This window comes from Labrus mixtus, chromosome 16 (genome assembly GCF_963584025.1).
Source record: "Labrus mixtus chromosome 16, fLabMix1.1, whole genome shotgun sequence".
Taxonomy (NCBI): domain Eukaryota; kingdom Metazoa; phylum Chordata; class Actinopteri; order Labriformes; family Labridae; genus Labrus; species Labrus mixtus.
The window spans coordinates 5,137,829-5,155,233 of NC_083627.1; the positions used below are offsets into that span (position 1 = coordinate 5,137,829).

Genomic DNA, 17,405 nt, shown 5'->3' on the forward strand with positions numbered 1-17,405 from the left:
ATAACTCCAAATTAACTCTGCAGTGGACCTGACATCCCCTGGTTTTTAATTGCTTTACCCTTCGCTCCTATAAAACTCTCATCTTCGATGAAACAGTGTTGATGTTGTGCTGTGAGTCACAGAAAAGGATATTTACCCATGACACTGTGTGACCTGGTGGGAAACTTTCCCAGCATCTCTTATACACAAAGGTCACAGAGTGCGGCTGTGATTGGAGATTAAAATGAACATGATTAGGTTACCATGATAACCCCAGTTCTCTGAATCAACACATCTATTATTGCTTGTTTGACTGAGTTACATAACTCACATTGGAGCGCTTTGATTGGCATGAACCTCTTCTGAATTATTCATTAGAAACGTCCCACTTCGATCTGGTTCTTCAAGAATCTTTTCCACATTTATTCCCATTTATTTCTCTTTTCTTTGAAAGGTTTCCAAGTGGCAACCTACGGAGATGAAAAATGAAGTCAATGTAGAAGTGCAAAATCCTGCAGTTTGCAGAGGGTCCGCCTGAGGAAGAAGAAGTCACACACAAACCACATTCAAAAAAGCTGTTTTTAGAGCATAAATTAACATGTTTACAGCCTGGTATAAAAAACAAAATAGGTGTAATTAGTTATTGTCATCATCGGCACACACTGTACGGGGGGGGGGGGGGGGGGGTTCTTATAAAGCATCTGTGTTGATTTTATGAATGATACGCGTTATCCATAGTTAAATGCAAAGCTGACCTGACTGACAGACGGTCACGGTTTAACAGTTTGTCAGGAGGCTTAAACCCCGCCTCAGCTCCAGCTTTCAGCTTGTTGTTAGACTGAAGCAGCATTTCCAGCATGGCGGCTGCTGCAGATGAGCCTCCAGAGCGCCCTCTAACAGATGGCTGACATCACTCAGGCTTCATCCATTAATATTTACAGTCCATAAAGACGTCACAAATATTTATTAACACTGATGTGTGATGGTTAATCTCAACTATGTTTACCAGGTTTAATGATGTTGACGATGTTGATGATGTTATTTCTGGAAAAAGTCAAGTTTATCACTTTATCATTGGTAGGTCTTAAGCACCACAGCACATACTGTATGAGCGTGCTAAGTAAACAAAATAATAACTGAGGATTCACTTGCAAAAGGAAATGTTTATTTCATCTCTTAATGTGTCTTTACACAATTTTTTTTCTGTAAGTTGTGGGACATATAAAATTCAAACTGAGCTCTGTTCTCTGTTAAAGTGAAATAACAATTATCAGCCCTTTTATAAATCTTTACATTTTTGCATGAAATAAAGAAAACCACTCTGTAAAAAAAAACCGCCTGAACTTTAATTCTCTCTCCAGAACTTTCAAGGAACAGGTGCTTTATTGTGCTTTTCAGTCTTTGAGGGTTTCTGCTGAGGAGCCCCCCCACACCTCAGGATGTGCAGCTTGGCCATGATGTTCCTGCAGCAGTGTTTCAACATGCTCCTGACAGCCGCTGACGAGAAGTAGAAGATAAACGGATCCAAGCAGGCGTTCAAGGTGCTGGAGAGCAAAGCCACATTTCTCCACCCTTCGCTCTCGTGGCGAACGAAGCCCACCACATGGGAGGCGTTGTACGGCACGAAACAGACGGTGAACACTAGCAGCGTCCCGAGCGCCAGACCGATGGCGCGCAGCCTCCGTCGCCTGCTGATTTTGGGTAGACGGGACAGGATACGGATGAAGTTGACGTAGCAGAAGCAGCATATGAGAAAGGGGAGGCAGAAGAGAACGAGGAAGAGCTCCAAGCGGACAGGCAGCAGGATGTGGAGCTCGTCCGTGGTAAATTCCAGGTAGCAGGTGGGTGGAGGCGGGGTCGGGCTGTCGGGGATGCTGCCATTGTTGAAGCTGTCTGCTTCTTTGTTCCACTGGGAGTAGGCCATGATGTAGACGATGATAAGGTTCAGACAGGTGACCAGCCAGATAACGATGCTGGCTAACACGGCGTATCGAGGTCTGCGCCACACAGAGTACCTGAGGGGGAAGACGACCCCGAGGTAGCGCTCCACCCCCACAGCTGTGAGGAGCAGGGTGCTGTTGTAGATGGTGGCGTAGAACACAAAACCGGTCAAGGGACACAGGGCGTAGGGCAGCATCCACGCCATGCCGTCAGAGGCCTCCTTCATTTTGAAAGGCAGGAACGCGAGGAAGATGAGGTCAGAGATGGTGAGGTTGAGGAGGAGGACGTCGATCGGGGCTGCCTTGCGACGCACCTTGCGGAAGAAGGTGCAAAATGCCAGGATGTTGGCAGGGACCCCCATCAGGAACGTGAGGATGTAGATGGAAAGCAAGAGTCGGTTGCACACCATGGCAGCTGCCATGATCAGACACTGGGAACAAGAAAACAAGAAGCACGACTCATTGAAGGAAAATATTTTAACACAGGCATCATCATATCTTCAAAGAGCTCAAAGTGCCTCGTTACCCCTCTGCAACATCACGCTCTCAGAATGCACGACTGCTTGTTGTACCTAAAGTCTCCAAAAGTAGTATGGGAGGTAGAGCCTTCAGTTATCAGGCTGCTTTTCTTTGTAATCACCTACTAGGTGAAGTCTGGGAGGCAGACATCCTCTCTATACTTTAAGGAACATGTTACATTTCCTCTTTTGATAAAGCTTAATGTTAGTTTTACTGTTTGGCACCATGTTAATTTAAAAAAGGGAAAGATTCAATGGAAGATTAAAGTCAGATTTTCTGAATAATTAACACTTTAGACATTGGCTAAATCCATCCATCCATCCATCTATTTATCCATCCATCCATCCATCCATCTATTTATCCATCCATCCACTCATCCATCCATCCATCTATTTATCCATCCATCCATCCATCCATCTATTTATCCAGCCATCCATCCATCCATCCATCTATTTATCCATCCATCCATTTATCCATCCATCCATCCATCTATTTATCCAGCCATCCATCCATCCATCCATCCATCCATCCATTTATACATCCATCTATCCATCCATCCATCCATTTATACATCCATCTATCCATCCATCCATTCATCCATCCATCCATCTATCCATCATCCATTCATCCATCCATCCATCCATCCACCCACCCATCCATCATCTATCCATTCATCCATCCATCCATCCATCCATCCATCTATCATCCATCCATCCATCCATCCATCCATCCATTTATCCATCTATCCATCCATCTATTTATCCATCCATCCATCCATCCATCTATCATCCATCCATCCATCCATCCATTTATCCATCTATCCATCCATCTATTTATCCATCCATCCATCCATCCATCCATCCATCCATTTATCCATCTATCCATTTATACATCCATCTATCCATCCATCTATTTATCCATCCATCCATTTATACATCCATCTATCCATCCATCTATCCATCCATCCATTTATCCACCCATCCATCCATCTATCCATCCATCCATCCATCCATCCATTTATCCACCCATCCATCCATCTATCCATCCATCCATTTATCCATCCATCCATCATCTATACTGTTAATCCCATTCAGTTAAACCAGTGAAAAGTGCAAAAACCTAATATTTATGTTTAAATGTTTAAAGAAGATCTACACTGCGTTGCACCAAGCTAACTGGTTCAGACTAAATAAGTACAGTCTCACAAATGGGTAAGATACAATTCAATAAGGCTACACAACTAACTAAAACAGCTGTTTTCAACATTTATAAACTATTAGGACATTGTGACAAGACATCTTGGTCAATATGACAATGAATCATTTTCAAATAGGCTAAATAATAAGTTCACAGACAAACCTTATTTAAAAATACATAGGCCTATGTAAAGACTTAAAGCTAATCCATGAAAGGTCCTGAACACAATTCTAACTTATGAGTGATTCAACTCACCTCTGTCAAGCTTTAAAGACGTGGCTCTCCATCACTGTGTAGCCATCCTGTGTGATGTTGCAGCTCTGTGTTTGTGTGCTCCTGGAAGCAGACTGTTTGATCAGATCATAGTACGCATGTTCTCATGAGTATCCGCCATCTCACCTCCAACAGGGGAAATTTAATAAGCTTCTGGACACAGTCTTTGTTCTTCTCTCTCTTTAAACATCATCACCAAGCAACCGCTCTAAAGCTGGAAGTGATGTTGGCAAAAATGTGTCACAATAAATACAAATACAGTATTTATGTGAAAGTTCCCGACAGTAGCAGAGAGGAGGGCAGATTCTGGATCTGAGCATAAAAGACGTTTTTTTATCCGTCTTATATTTCACATGAAAGTATTAGTGACTTTAAGGATCATTGCACACTATAAGAAAAACACAAATTAGCATTAACAGCTTTAGCATACGTTAAGTAGTAAAGTACTTAAGTAAAGTCTGAGTGAAGACAGGTTGACTTACCTGTTATCTGTTACTACAAGGGACATGTTTTTAATTTTAGGTGACTCAGTCCAAGGTCTGACACCCGGTCCATTTGACCACAACCCATCCCACCAGCCCCTCTTTTTAAACTGTCTGTACACACTCCAACTTTAACAGCAAACGTGTGATTAGTGTTCAGGGTGCTGCCAAATGATCCCTGGATGATCTTTACTAGCTGAGGTTGAACATTAAAGACACATTAAGACCAGACGTGTTTATGGAGTGGTTCACGTGCACGTGTTTATACACGTTTTTATACAGCAGGTCAGTGAAGAGATGGACTGACCTACTGACCAACACTGTTCAATAAACCCGTTTTTTAAATGCAATATGGCCAAGTTAAAAGAGAAAAACATAACATACTAATCTTGGGACTCACATCATTTCCATCTATTTCACTCTTTCTCTGTCTTTACCATCAATCTCAGTTTGAACATGTTCATTATTAGTCTTCTATACACACAAAGTTATCCATGGAGTTCCACAAGGTTCTGTGCTTGGACCGATTATTTTTAAATTATATATGCTTCCATTTACTTGTGTATTTTGATTCTACTGTCGTTGTGTGATGATTTTTCCTGCTGGGGATTAATCTAATCACCATGTAATATTATGAGGAAACATTCCATCAATTGTCATTGTTATGCAGATGATACTCTACGTATCAATGCCAGATGACACCAATCAGTTATGTAAACTGAAAGCATGCCTTATGGACATTATTTTATTTTTTAATTGTTTATTTAACAGGGACACATGCAGTGAAAATTGCTTCATATGTAAAATACAAAGTAGAAGACCCTGATGGGATCCTAATGACTAGAAATGTTTTGCTGCTTAACTCAGACAAGACTGAAGTTATTGTGCTTGGCCCTAAAAAAAATACTTTTTCTAATGATATAACTGTCTTTCATGGCATCAGCCTGGCATCTAGCACCACTGTTAGGAATTTAGGAGTTCTATTTGATCGAGATATTTCATTTAGTTCTCACATAAAGCAAGTTTCAAGGACAGCCTATTTTCACCTTCACAAAATCTCTGCAATCAATCAATCAATCAATACATTTTTATTTGTATATCGTCAACTCATAACAAGTGTTATCTCGAGTGTTCTGGCAGGCCGTCAACCAACGATCTTGAGGAGCCTAAGAGAGCTCAAGAGCTCCCAGGAAAGTAGGTGGTTAGTGACTGAGATTTAGATAGATACATGCAGTAATATGATGTACTGTATATGCACAGAGAGAGAGGGAGAGAGAGAGAGAGAGAGAGAGAGAGGAGCTCAAGGTGCCAGTTCCCCCGGTAGTCTAAGCCTATAGCAGCATAACTAAGAGCTGGTCTACACCAGCACCAGCCCTAACTATAAGATTTATCAAAAAGGAAAGTTTTAAGTCTATTCTTAAAAATACAGACTGTGTCTGCCTCCCGGACCCCGGCTGGAAGGTGGTTCCAGAGGAGAGGAGCCCGATAACTGAAGGCTTTACCCCCCATAGTACACTAGTAGACTGTAGGTACCACTAGTAGGCCTGCATTCTGGGACTGTAATGTTCTTGAGGGACAGTATGGCACTAGTAGCTCCTTAAGATAAGATGGTGCCTGGCCATTTAGAGCTTTGTAAGTGAGAAGAAGGATCTTGAATTCTATTCTAGACTGTATAGGGAGCCAGTGCAGAGAAGACAACACAGGAGTAATGTGGTCCCTTTTCCTAGTTCTGGTCAGTACACGAGCTGCAGCGTTCTGGACTAGTTGAAGAGTCTTTAGAGACTTACCAGAGCACCCTGACAAAAGAGAGTTACAATAATCCAATCTGGAGGTAACAAATGCATGAACTAGTTTTTCTGCATCATTTTGCGACAGGATATTCCTTATCTTAGATATATTACAAAGGTGAAAATAGGCTGTTCTTGAAATTTGCCTGATGTGAGAGCTAAAGGACATATCTTGATCAAATAGAACTCCTAGATTCCTAACAGTGGTGCTAGATGCCAGGCTGATGTCACTAAGGACAGTCAAATCACTAGAAAAAGTCTCTCTGAGGTTCTTCGGGCCTAGCACAATAACTTCAGTCTTGTCTGAGTTAAGTAGCAAAAAATGTCTGGTCATCCAGGTCCTAACGTCCTTAAGGCACGTTTCTAGCTGACATAACTGACTGGTACCATCGGGCTTCATTGATACATAAAGCTGAGTATCATCTGCATAACAATGAAACTGTATGGAGTGTTTCCTTATAATATTTCCCAGAGGAAGCATATATAATGTAAAGAGAATTGGCAATCAAACACATCCTGGCGCATAAACAGTGCTTTAATGTCTTAATTTTCGTCATAAATGAGTATAAGGATTTTTTTTTTAATCAACAATACCAAGGCCACTGAGTTTTTCTGAAGAGGTGAAGTCGCTGTAAGCATTTCTTTAAAATATAGGCTACTACTAAGTCTTTTCAGAGTAAGCTGGCAAACACAAGTGTGTGTGTTTGTTCGGTGAGTGTGTGAGTCTGTTTGGGTGGGGTGTGAAGGTGTGGGTGTGAAGCTAAAATGAAGAAAAAAACTTGCAAAGTATTTTTACTATTTTTATTCTTAAAAGAGAACAGACATTTTTCAGAAAACATTTCATGTTGTTATATTGATGGATATTTAAGAGCACGTTCAAATTAAACAGTTTATTGAAATAGCCTATTAACTCGTGAACAACTGCACAAGCAGATGTTAATTCAAGTGCATGATTATTACTTTATTTACATTGAAGTAGACATGTATTGACTTGTCAAGGCCAGTAAAGCTTGCAGGTAAACATCTGTCGCATTTAGGTGTGGCAGTGAGCCACATGGTTGAGCCAGAGCTCTGTCCAAATGCAGTCATGAATGCTGATATCTGGTCTATTAGAGGGGAAAACATAGAAAACACTTACAAGGCAGAGAATATGACTCACTGTATGTTCAGTGTATTCCTCTATCACGGCTGGAGAATCTGTCATGAAACCAAAAGTCTGATGTCAAGTTCATCATAGACTGGTTAAAAAATGAGACTCCAAGAAGAACAGTTGGGGTCCTTGGTCTGAAGCAATCTATTATCAGGTCTGTTTGTAGTCCCTTGTTACAGTCGAGTTGACAACACCTTCTACCATTCATCCCAGTTTGTGACAAAACTATCAGGAATAACTGCGTTTGAAGTCACCATTGGATATTACTGTCTTATTTCTTTAGAATCAATTGATGGAGTGGATTTGGATCAAGTTCTTGTACTTCCATGGAAAGGATGTGTGTGAGCCAGGTAGAAGTAGGGACTATATTTTCATTGCCTGTTAGATGGCAGACACAAAGGATGGTTGTCTTCCACCAGACGGTCCTTGATGATGATTTTTCCCAGAAATCCCTGGGGTCTCCACTTTGTTTGACCTCACTCTTGACTTACTTTATTACATCAGTCCCCGCCTGGCTCCTTTCAGATACTGTAGGTGGCGCCCTTTTATTTGCTGCACCATTGGCACTATAATGTCGATGCCTCCACCCTTCCCTCCGGCTGTATTGACTTTGCCGTCCACAGATTTTTCCCATGATTCCCCGCGACACAGCCGGCGACAGCATCAGCATGATGACCGGCTCCAGGAAAACATTACAGGAGCTTGTCAGCATAGCGTATACCCTCCAATCAACATTTTCATTCAACACAAACCCTACAAAGTGTGTGGCATTGTAGGGCGCATAGCACACCACAAACACAGCCAGCGTAGACAGGGCAACAGTCAGAACTCTTCTCTTCCCAATAGGGCGCAAGTTTGAGCGCCACACCAGAGTAACACAGCGTAAGGTGCAGAAGGACGTCAGAATAAGTGGCACAATGAACAAAACGATGGCCATCTCGAGGCGTAGAGGCAGCAGAATAGCCAGCTGTGAGGCGTTGAAGTGATCATAACAGATTGAGGTGTCACCCTCAATGGAGACAAAGTTAGCCCCTCCTTCAGCAAACAGGCTGATACTGAGGTGGAGGAGCACGAAGACCCATAAGGCAGCAGCGATGAAGCAGGAGATACTAGCGCGCCGATACTGCTTGTAGATAATCGGGAAAGCGATGCTGAGGTAGCGTCCAACTGTCACAGCGGTGATGAAGAGGCAGCTGCCGTACAGCGAGGAGAAGAAGAAGAAGTTGTAGATTGGGCAGACAGGTGCAGGAAGGGTCCAGTGCTGAAGCAAAGTCTCCACAACCTTGACGGGCAACCAGGCCACGAGCGCAAGGTTGGCCATGCACAGGTTGAGGGCGTAGACCACATTGGGTGTGGCGCCATGCTTGCGGGCCTTGCGCACATACACGAATAGGACCAGAACGTTAGCAGGCAGGCCCAACAGAAAGGTGAAGCTGTAGACGGAGAGAGCGATCCAATCCTCCAAAGACACTTGCATTTCTTCAGTTTAGGCCATGGACGTTGCTGAGAGGCATCGGAAGTCCAGCAAAAAGGAAGCACTGCCTCCGATTTACCATGGCAAGGATAAGTCTTCAACCAAGGTCAAACTGGCTGGAAATCATTGACCAAACAGGCGACAAAAAAGTCTGACTTCACAAATATTTATGGACATAGTTGTCCTTGAGTACGATCCATAACCATCAAAAGACTCTCTATTTGTTGCAGAAAATTCCTTTTCCAATCTGAAACAGAAGCTGCTGTAGGGACAAGTTTCTACCTTTGTCATGTTCAGACTGAGCTCTGAGTCATAGGAAACATCTCTCACACAGCTGACGGAGAGAAAAAAAGAGGCGTTGGCCACTTAGTTGGTGATGCATGTGGGCACGAAGTGGGCTAGGCACATACGACATCATGACAGAGAAGCAGATAAAAAGATGCATCCACTCATGCAGAAGTAGGGGGCATTTAGCCGGCACCAGTCTGCCTTAATTGCCCTCTCAGAGGAGGACAACAGACAGGTAGCATCTGGGCCCTTAAGTGAAATGATTCAGAATAATCAGCGCGTCAGGAAACACATGGACATACCTTTAAGACCGAGGCTGTCTAAATGAACTGGAGAGCCGGGCAGTTAAGTCATAAATGTGCTGAAGTTGATGGTCGATGCGAGGATGGGATGGGCTGGGCTTTGGCAAACTGTGACTTGTTTTGTGGCACGAAGGCAGTTTTATGGTGGAGATTGAGTTTTTTAGTGTGTGTGTGTGTGGAAGTTGTTGTGAGACAGGACGTGGGTGTGCCATGCAAAATGCTTTTGGTGGAGTAAATGGAGCAGAAAATCACGGCGACTTGTTGAAGAGGCAGAAAAACAGATACCAAGAAACCAAGTACCAAGAAGAGACTAGCAGTCAAAACATTGCTGCTAGATGTTTGATCAGAGTATTGACTCCTTGTTACAAACAAATGTGTGTGTACAGTTACACAGTTACAATATATGGTTGTCCTGACTTGTGTGGTAGAGCTTTCGATTCCCTGCGGCTAAATATCGATGTTTTAATGAAAAAAGGAGAGGCCTGCTCAACGGATTTACCTGCCAAATTATATCACTGCATCACTACTTGGAACTTTTTTTTTTTTACAAACTTTGAAAATAAAAAGAATGACGTTTCATGGCTCACAGATTTGTTTGAAAGGTTGCAAACTGGGCTGATTATGTGTAGGTTTTATTAAAGGGGACATATTATGAAGAATCCACTTTGACAGTGTTGTTGAACATATATTTGGGTAACCTGAGTGTCTACTGACCCACAAAATGTGAAATAAACCCATCCAGTCCTTTGTTTGTGGTCTGCATAAGTCTTACAACACAGAGAAAAATGCTCCGTTTCAAATGTGCTCTCCTTGTGATGTCACAGTGGGATTCTGGTAAAAAAAAAAATCCCCTCCACTCCCCTGGTATCTCCACCCATGGACTCCACCCCCAGTCTAGAACAAAACTTTTGCGCAGGTCGGCCGTTTTTATTCTCCCTACAGAGGAGTGATGTCTAGCAGGAAAACTCAGGGGGGGGGGGGTCATTTCATTTAAAGAGACACACACACCACAACGGAGCGTTCTGAGAGAGCTGGTTTATACAGGGTCACAAACCTCCTCTGGTGCTTGATTCATGTTATATTTTGACCAAAGCACAACAAAGATGTTTCATTTAGACCACAGGGGGACTGTTTGAGAAGGTGGGAAAGGGGGATAATATGTCCTCTTTAATATAAGCAACTTCTTTCACATTTTTTTACTTGTTAGTATAAAAATGTCAATGAAGCCTCTTTAACAAGTCAACGATTTCACAAAGAGGAGACTCTTTAGATCTCAACGATGACCCTTCAGAGGTCGATTCCTTGATCTGTAATGTGGTCGTAATTACAGGACAAATGGACAGCGTTTCAACAATATATTTTCCATGAATTGATCCTAACGAGTCTTTCAGTCTTTCAATTGTGGTAACCTGGCTCACACAGTCAGTACAACGCAGATCAGGTAAGTAAGTATGTTAATAAATGTGTCCACAGATAAGCTTTCATATGTACATAATTGTGATTTATTGAAGGTGGTGGAAAGGTGATAAGATTTTTTACTCTGAACAGACTGTAAAACATCCTGTCTGAGATGAACTGACTTTGAAATCTCTCAGAGACAAAGAAGCAACCAAAACTTTCATGAAAACACTTTATTTTTATTTTGAAAGTCTCTTTAAAAAAACACACAAACTGACAAAAACATCAGGGGGTTAATTGTCTGAGGGAGCGTGTTATATGCTTGTTTATCAGATTTGTTTGATCTAAACCACACATACTGTATGAGTCAAAGTTCAGGTCATTATCACCGTTGTTTTCATGCACCAACAAAGGAGTCAGCTGATCAAACACTATAAAGAGGCCAAACGAAAACCATGAAAGCAAACGTTCACTAAAAGTAATGACCTCAACAAGCGTGAACCTGAGCACTTAAACTCGGGATTCTTTCTTTTACACGATCACTCAATTTTAGAAGAGGAAGAATGTGCGACATTTTACACATAAATACAGCAGAAATCAAGTATACGCTCTGTAAATGTCTCTCTGAGTTATGAGTCTACAATGAGTGAGAAGCTCGAGTTTCGCTGGATGTGTTGTTGTCAGAGCCGTGTTTACATGGACGGGACGGCCTTGTGTATAAAGCTGTTTTAGTAAAGGACTAGAGAAAAGAAGAAGAACAGACTCAACGCTTATTTGGATGTCACCTAAGTATCTTTAGATCACGCTCATTCCGTGTCAATTTATGTGCAATATGAAGCTCCATGCTAACCAAAGTGTGCTAACATTAGCCCGCTATAACAACAATGCAGGCCACAGGTAGTTGCTGCGCGAGCAAAAAAGGACATTTTTGTCCGTCGCTTGCGTTAAATGATGCTTAATTATGGTGCATTCTAATTGATAACTCCTTTGTGTGAACGCGAGTGGAGAGGGGGTTGGAGGTGTGTCGCTGGAGGAGAGCGGAGGCTTCAGAATAGTAGAAGTGTCACCAAACAGCAGTTTGTTTTGGTTTCATGCTCGTGCTCAAGGGTGACATCTACTGGATCAAAAAGTCGCACATTCTTCCTTTAAACAGATTCAGCCTACCAGAAATGCCTTCATGACTTCAGTTCTGATAAAGTTAGGAGGAAACAAGTGGATAATCAGTATTTTAAAACATAATCTTGATGTTATTTTTGTTAAACTTATCAAGACGATAGAGTACAGAAATGATCATCTCACACAGCACTTAAAGGCAATCCATCCACCACACCTGAAGACAGGTAAAGAAAGTGTTTTTTAAAGAAGAGATCATCCTTGTTGAAATAAATAAAAAACAGGAAAAGTTTTTTCTTCACAACTAATGGGGATGTTTGAGGTTTCAGAAGTGAATGCATCTCAAGAGCATAAGAGCTTGTTGCTGACTGAATGGTTCAAAATGATTAATTAAAATGATGATTAAATTATATATATTTAGTTTGAGATACACCCCTTCTTTTTAAGAACTGGTTACCCTTGTCTTACTGGGCCAGCAGCTGCAGGTTGCTCCTCCCACTGGAGTTTGTAAGAGGAACCAGCAGCACCGGGTTTTTATCAGAGATAGAGGTGGACGAGAGGCGAGTACGCGTGTTCATGCTTCGCTGCTCCAGAGACAGAGCTTCCTGTTTTCTGGAAAGATCCTGCAGCATGCGACCATGATGGAGCTTCATCTTCTGCAGAGAGTTTCTGTTGGAGAAGTGGATGAGTGTTTAAGAGGGATTTCTATCATGATTTAAAAAAATACACTCGGTACCAATTTTTTGTCAACTTATAATCTGCAGGCCTGTGTGCACCACCGGATATTTACCTCTATGAGTTGTTATTGTTTTTATTCCCTGGAATCTAAGAGGTAACCATATTCAGTTCATATGTTGGACAGAGACAGAAATATATTTTTCAACTTTATTGTCTCTGAATGAGAGAATCCTAATTTGTTTATATTTAAGCTCCTGTGAGGAACTTTCACTTTTCATCGATTTTGGCGCCCCCTATGGACAGAGCGTGACGATTTACCTCTGCTGATCTTGTCCTGTACGGTTGTGAGGAGAGTTTTCTGATGTGCGACTCACAAAGGATCTTTGGCATGGAAAATGTCAACCGCCTCATCTGACACCTGCCCTGTAGCAGGGATGAACTTTACCTACATAAAATAACTGTTTAGAAATAATCTTCTCACTGATGGTCTCATTTTACGTTTGTAGGTCACATAGGGGCTTTAGTCTTAATTTCAGTCTGTTTCATAATCTGTAGGCCATGTTGGACTCCCCTTGATTTGCAATCTGGTTTGCTTGTCCGGTTGTATTTTTTTTCAAAGGAACTGCTCAATAAAAATCATAACCTATAAACTTCACTGTTATCAAAGTAGCAAAAATCCGTCACTCACTGAGTCTCGGAGAGTTTATGTTTCAGACCCATGATTGTGGCCTCAAGCTGGCGGACCTCGTTCACAAGGCCGTGCTGCACCTGCAAGCCAACAAGAAGGAAAAAAATAAACCAGTGCTGTATATCAAAAAGGATATCCAAACCATGCTGGTTTCTTCCATCACAGTGCCATATGGTTTGATTTATTTGGACGACGTGTGCTTTATTCAGACCTCATCTCTGCAGAGGTCCATGCCAGGTCTGTTGGTCCTGTTCTCCAGTCGGGTGTGAGCCAGTTTAAGGGAGGCCGTCTTCGCCTGCAGATCTGCATCCAGCCCGTGGATGTCGCTCTCCATTTCTGCCATTTCATCTTCAGTCTACAGGCAGGTGTACAAAAAGGAATACTTTAAAATATGTAATGTCTTACAGATAATAACCAATAGCTCGATTACACTTAAAAACTCAGAAAAATGTAACCTGCAATCAAAAAGATAAGCATCACTTTTAGATACAAGACATCTTACATTTTTTATTTGCCACTTGAGCTCATCACAGGCCTGCTCTTCGTGGTGATTACGCTTACGGAGAGCAAACTCTGTGGCCCGGCGCTGATTGTCCAACTCATTCTGCAGCTAAGAAAGCGATTTAAAAAAAATGCATATTTGTTGTAAGTTGAGCACAGAACAAATGAAAGTAAGACTGATGCTTATATTCCCACACAGTTACGACAACTAAAGCATAAAAAACATGAATTACACAAAACCCTCTAAGATCCACTCCTTTGATATTCTCATGCAGTGTGGATTTGTCTTAGAATAATTCAGATGCAGGAGTATCAAATCTGCAGGGAGTATGCCGTGTATTTGCACTACATTCAGTATACATGCAGGTGCAGTTACATCACACACACACACACACACACACACACACACACACACACACACACACACACACACACACACACACACACACACACACACACACACACACACACACACACACACACACACACACACACCTGGGCTCTGGTGAGACTCATGTCCTCCCTCATCTGCTGCGACACCTGCATGGCCTCCTGGGCACGAGCCACATTCATCTGGCTGAACTGGACCCACTCTTGAGGGGTTGAAGAACTACAACAATGACAACAACAACAAAGACATTCCTGTGTTTGACAAAATGAGTTAGACGGATGAAGAGAGAAATTAAGCTGTCAATTTTGATATCAGGGTTTATGGTGCAATTAGACGGTTTTTATAGCCGTTGAAATAATTGTAAAAACGTCTCTGTTATGATGTGTACACCTGTCATGTATAATCTTGGTTTGATTATTATTTACAGTCTTGATAGTTCTTTGTGTTTCATTCCTCGTGTTTCTGAATGTCCCTTTGTGAGAACTTTTCTATTCCCTAGTCTTGTCTTGAGTGTTTCCTGTTTTATTTTGTAATTCTTGCCTTGTGTCTGTCATCTCTTGATTAGCCTCTTGTTCTCTTACAGTTTTATTTTCTAAGTGGACCTTGTTTTATTCACAGTTTTGGAATAAAATAAGTAGATTTTGTTTCGCCTTTTGGTAAAATAAATAATTTTCATTCTTCATCGGGGTCCTCTTCCTTTTATTTAGTTGTAAAACTGTGACTACACCTTCTTCCAAAGATTACCCTGATGGTATGCGAGTGGGGTTAGGCTTCAGTGAGATTTGAGGTGACTTGATTGTAAGTGACAGGCAGGACATATCAATGTCCAGGGCGTCCATCTTGTTCTGGAGGTCAGCAGTCAGCTGGTGCCGAGCCTCCTGCAAAACACTTTATGAACAAAGAAAGTCGGTCAGAGATCATGAAAAACTGTTCAACTTGTCATTTGAGCGTCACACAATAACATCTCTCACCACAGCTGCTCAAAGGACTTTTCTATGTGCTGCTGCAGAACTCGCTGCACTCTCTCGATCAGCTCGGCCTCTTTCTTCAGCTGCTCGTCTACAGGGTCGGTGACGAGCTCGTGCCCTCGACGTCCGTCCCTCAGTGTCAAGCATTCACTCGTTACCTCCAGAGGAACGGCGGTCGCAGCCAAGGCCTGCTCCACTTGCTCTTTAGACTGACACAACACACATCAGGGCCGAAGTCAAGCATGGTCATTATCTATGGAAGAGCAGCCACTTTTCTTTACATTTGAAACAAAAAAGCTTTCAAGATTATTGACATTTAATCTTGGAGGAACACAAATACACCCACACATGATTTTAAAAAGTGTATATAGGCGTGACATTTAAAAGAAGAAAGAAATCTTTGTAATATGCACAACATAAAATGTCTATTTAAGAGTTTTGGGCAAATCACCAGGGTCAAGGCCTCCATCTCTTCATCCACTTTCTGTGCGCAGGCTTCTAACACATCTTTCCATCGGGCAACATCCCAGGCCCTGTCACTCAGCCGGCGAGAAGTATCGCTTTCATCCCAGGTTGTCTACAGAGAAAAGGTGTCAGCAAATGTGGCTGATAAAATGCATGCTCTTTTGAATAATCTTTATGTCGAGTGGGAAACAAACTGTTTAGGTTTCTGGTCCTCACAAACAACAGCCCACCTTACAGTTGGTCTCGTTGCGTAGTGACCTCCCTTCCTGCCGGATCACATTAGAAACGTCCCGCTCATGCTGGGCTGTGGCGGACAGCTGCTGGTTGTTGCTGCACCACTCTGACACACTGTGGTGCAGGCCAGGCTTTGCAGGAAGTGCAGACATCCTTTCTGTTGGAGAAACATGCACTCAAGCCCAATCACTGGATTTTTCACTCTAGCAGGAGCTAAATGATAGCATTGATTTTCACAGTACACAAACACAAATATCTATTGTACAAGTCCAACAGGACTACAGTAGCATGCAGCACAAATAGATACGTGCAACGAAACTTCCATTAATCTAATACTGATTCAGTTTTGATGGCATCATGCTTTCATGTGTCAGCACTTCACTGCACACAACACACTGAGGTTTGTGTTATTCCTATTAGTCCTCGATGTAAGAAAACACATGTTTTTGGTGTCACATTTGCATTTCACCTCACTATCTGGCAGTATAAAAGCAAACTTTATACTTTGTCTTCTTCTTATCTTGTCATTAAAGGCAATTGACTGGTGCTAAAGTGCATTATCACCACCTATCATCACCTCCCGAGGATGAATACACTTTTTTTCTGTTCTTTTTTTCTAGTCTTTACGGGATCAGCCCTATGTTCCCACATTTCTAAGAATTTTCTCAAAATTAGGCCCTATGTTTCCAGAGCGTAGGGTAAGGGTTAGTGTAAGTTACCCTAACTGATACAAATTTATGAAAAAGGAAATGTGGGAACATAGGCACGCTCCGTCTTTACATACCAATGTAACATATAGTTTATTTTGTTTTTACTTGAAATTGTAAAAAAAAAAAAATACTCTGCACAACTATTTCATAAGATGATGCATAGAAAAGTAATGCACACTGTCTTAGTTTAAATGAATTAGGCTACCTGGCAACGTTTCAGGGCCAAACAGCACTACCAATTCATGTATTTTTGCAAGCTAAGCATTTAAATATAATCTAAATTCAGCACTTTTAATCGACAGGCTTTTAGAAGTCTGGTAGCAGGACACAGTCAGTTTAGAATAAACTCTCAGAGAAATATGTAACTATTGAAAACATGATGGGACAGACCTCATACACAACAAAGGTTTCTTCACATCATCATTAGGGAACACAGTTGTCATAAAACGGGTCCAGGCTCCAAGTGACAAGGCCGTAAAGTGTTGCAGAAAGCCCCAAAACTCCCAAAACACGCAGCATCTCGTCTCTTTAAAGTCATTACTGCTGCTTACAAAAACCCACACACAATGACGAGTTTGAATCTCATTGATAAAAAAGTTTCTTTACGTGGAATTTTTTACTCACCGGAATTCTAGAACGTTCAGTTAGATGGCGCGTGCCGCTTCCCTTGTCAGGTTTTGCCATGGCAACAGCTCGAGCCGTCACCAGGCAACGAAGCGACAAAACGGTCAACTTTAAATTATTAAAATATTGAGGCAACGTCCATGACATCGGTTCATTTGGGGAGTAATGTACAGAATATAATATTATTCGAGTTAGCTTAGGTGTCACGATACTTTGCCGAGTTTTCAAAATGATAAAAAGGAAA

At 41.9% G+C, this 17,405-nt stretch overlaps 3 protein-coding genes across 3 annotated transcripts; all 3 read right to left on the reverse strand.

The window, feature by feature from the left end:
- Window positions 1-1,125: 1,125 nt before the first annotated feature.
- On the reverse strand, window positions 1,126-3,990 carry LOC132990654 (free fatty acid receptor 3-like). Its single transcript, XM_061059006.1, has 2 exons — window positions 3,891-3,990; window positions 1,126-2,350 (listed from the first exon to the last, which is right to left on the reverse strand). Exon 2 carries the CDS (start codon window positions 2,339-2,341, stop codon window positions 1,346-1,348), a length of 996 nt encoding a protein of 331 aa, XP_060914989.1. The 5' UTR covers window positions 2,342-2,350; window positions 3,891-3,990; the 3' UTR covers window positions 1,126-1,345.
- Window positions 3,991-7,449: 3,459 nt separating this feature from the next.
- Window positions 7,450-9,343, reverse strand: si:dkey-211g8.9 (free fatty acid receptor 3). Its single transcript, XM_061060340.1, has one exon. The coding sequence runs from the start codon at window positions 8,802-8,804 to the stop codon at window positions 7,815-7,817; it is 990 nt and encodes a 329-aa protein (XP_060916323.1). The 5' UTR covers window positions 8,805-9,343; the 3' UTR covers window positions 7,450-7,814.
- Window positions 9,344-11,952: 2,609 nt separating this feature from the next.
- On the reverse strand, window positions 11,953-17,386 carry tekt2 (tektin 2 (testicular)). Its single transcript, XM_061060396.1, has 10 exons — window positions 17,162-17,386; window positions 15,824-15,984; window positions 15,580-15,705; window positions 15,132-15,337; window positions 14,905-15,048; window positions 14,265-14,379; window positions 13,771-13,878; window positions 13,480-13,623; window positions 13,269-13,348; window positions 11,953-12,571 (listed from the first exon to the last, which is right to left on the reverse strand). The coding sequence occupies exons 2-10, from the start codon at window positions 15,977-15,979 to the stop codon at window positions 12,367-12,369; spliced, it is 1,284 nt and encodes a 427-aa protein (XP_060916379.1). The 5' UTR covers window positions 15,980-15,984; window positions 17,162-17,386; the 3' UTR covers window positions 11,953-12,366.
- Between the last annotated feature and the right edge of the window lie 19 nt (window positions 17,387-17,405).